The 2,352-nt window shown below is 34.6% G+C and overlaps 1 protein-coding gene across 1 annotated transcript; it reads left to right on the top strand.

The window, feature by feature from the left end:
- The first annotated feature begins 53 nt into the window (after positions 1-53).
- LOC108743998 lies at positions 54-617 on the top strand. The gene is made up of 2 exons (XM_018479598.1): positions 54-185; positions 243-617. Exons 1-2 carry the CDS (start codon positions 54-56, stop codon positions 615-617), a joined length of 507 nt encoding a protein of 168 aa, XP_018335100.1.
- Positions 618-2,352: the final 1,735 nt, after the last annotated feature.

Here is a 2,352-nt window from a genome sequence, read left to right as displayed (position 1 = left end):
AGCAACATTCAAAAAGTATAACAAACATGGTCAGTAAAGCTTTTGTTTCAAAGATGATCAAAGAAGGAAATGAAGAAACTGGCGAAAAAGAGCATGTTTTTTCAGGCTTCTTAAGGTTGCTCGGTTTTGGCCCGAGAAAACTGGGAGCTGTGGTATTAAACGCCGTAATTTTTATTGCTCAACTGGTGGGTCTTTTTCTCCTATAAATACACAATAATTCAACAATAGTATTATTTTTATAGATAAGTACATCTTTAAATAAACCTTCACCACCGTATTTAATTCATGAGAGAAAAATCAATGAAAATAACATGTTTGAATGGATCTCAAACAAATCCGGTATATCCGATCTGTTAACGTATGCTAAGAGCGAAAATCTTGTCGACGGTATTATAAAACATATCAGAGAAAATAGTTTAGACGAGGATTCAGGTTGTTTGCAACTTTTGTTTTGCAAAAGCTCGCCGTTTGTTGAAGGAATGCAGAAAGCTCTTAATAACGTTCATACACAAAAAGGGGTCAAAGCGTTCTTTGAGTTTCTACCAAATAGAACGGAAATTGTAAGAAATGGACAATGGTGTGAAAAGAAATTTCCATATTGTACAGTTCATTTTTGATTATTTACAGTTTCTGTCAGTGTGTTTCTAGAAATAAACAATTGTTAGTCCATTTTAAACATGTATACTGTTTAAAAGGAATACTCACCCCTAATTACCACAAAAAAAATTATTTGAAAAAATTTTTTGTGGTAATTAGGGGTGAGTATTCCTTTTAATTTTTAATTAATATCAACCACAGTCTCCTCTTTCTACTTTACTATCTATACTGTTTATAATATGGAAGAATTTAAATGAAATACAAAATAAACCATTCACAAATATATAAAATTTTGGGGATATGTTTTAATATGGTGAATAATTAATTGTACACAATTATAATCTATTATTTGTTTGCATATGATTTGTTTGATTGTTGTTTGTTACAATTTTACGCCTTAACTGCTCAACCGATCATCATGAGATTTTGTCCACACATTAGCTGTGGTACAGAAAAGGGCATAGGGTACCTTTTATCCAAAAGAAAATACTGAATAGAAGATTTGTTTTTTTTGTGTTTGCTGATGATATTTAACATGAACCTAGCACATCAATGAGAACGATGCCACGGGTAAAACCTATCGTGAAATTTTGTACACACATTAGCAGTAGTACAGAAAATGGTATAGGGTACCTTTAACCCATAAAAACACTACCATTCCTCAGGGATAGAAACATTAGTTTTATGTGGTCGTCTATGATTCTTGACACGTATTTAGGACAACAACGAGAGTGAAGCCGCGGGTAAAAGCTATCATGAAATTTTGTAGACACATTGTCAGGGGTTCAGAAAAGGACATAGGGTACCTTTTATACATAAAGACAATACTGTTCCTCTTAGATAAAAACGTTAGTTTTATGTGGTCGTCTATGATTTTTGACACGTATTTAGGACATCAACTAGAGCGAAGCCGCGGTAAAACCTATCATGAAATTCTGCAGACACATTTTCAGGGGTACAAAAAAGGACATAGGGTACCTTTTATCTATAAAGATAATACCGTTCCTCAGGGATAGAAACATTAGTTTTACGTGGTCGTGTATTCTTGACACGTATTTACGACATCAAAGAGAGTGAAGCCGGGGGTAAAACCTAGTAAGTTTATAAAAATATCAAGCGGACGAAATCGCGGTTACACAGCTACTTAGTATAATATAAAATGCATCATTTTTTTAAATTTTGTCATAACTTACTACCTTTACAATATGTTTTGGAATTATTTAGGTATTTATGCCTGAGAGAGCTTCGTCTGTGTTTTCTAGCAAGTCAGATAATTCAGCACGGAAGGAATAGTAGAGAAATAAAGGAGAGGATAACACAGGGTTGAGTTACCAGTAACAAAAAGAAGTCACATCATCTGTGCTCCGAACGGTTAATTTAGAAATTCGAAAAAGATTTTAGAAAATACTACAAATGGCGCAGTAAACGCCTTCTGTAGCACGATGTTACATTTTGGGATTACGTATGCTCCAACAAGGTCCACATGTGTGGATATCTACTTGCTGAAAACGAATCCCGGCGTAGCTACAGATGGCGTTTATTGCGCAATTTGTAGTATTTTCTAAAACGGACTGTTAAGACAGCAGGTAAAAGTTGGTCTGTGTTCTGTCGGAGCTGCCTGCGACGCGCTGATGAGATCCAAAAAGATCGAAATCGCGATCCGCGGCTGGCAGTTTCGACAGAATACAGGCCATTTCGAATTATTTTAAAATAAAATATTTCAATTAATATTTCGTATATATGCATGTCTACTCC

This window comes from Agrilus planipennis, unplaced genomic scaffold (assembly GCF_000699045.2).
Source record: "Agrilus planipennis isolate EAB-ADULT unplaced genomic scaffold, Apla_2.0 scaffold2650, whole genome shotgun sequence".
NCBI classification, from domain to species: domain Eukaryota; kingdom Metazoa; phylum Arthropoda; class Insecta; order Coleoptera; family Buprestidae; genus Agrilus; species Agrilus planipennis.
This window is presented reverse-complemented; position numbering and strand designations above follow the sequence as displayed.

Bases quoted from the DNA above. Each gene is read 5' to 3' on its own strand.
- LOC108743998 (XM_018479598.1), top strand. From the start codon at position 54: ATGATCAAAGAAGGAAATGAAGAAACTGGCGAAAAAGAGCATGTTTTT. The intron at 186-242 runs GTGGGTCTTTTT...TTATTTTTATAG, and splicing joins TAATTTTTATTGCTCAACTG to ATAAGTACATCTTTAAATAA.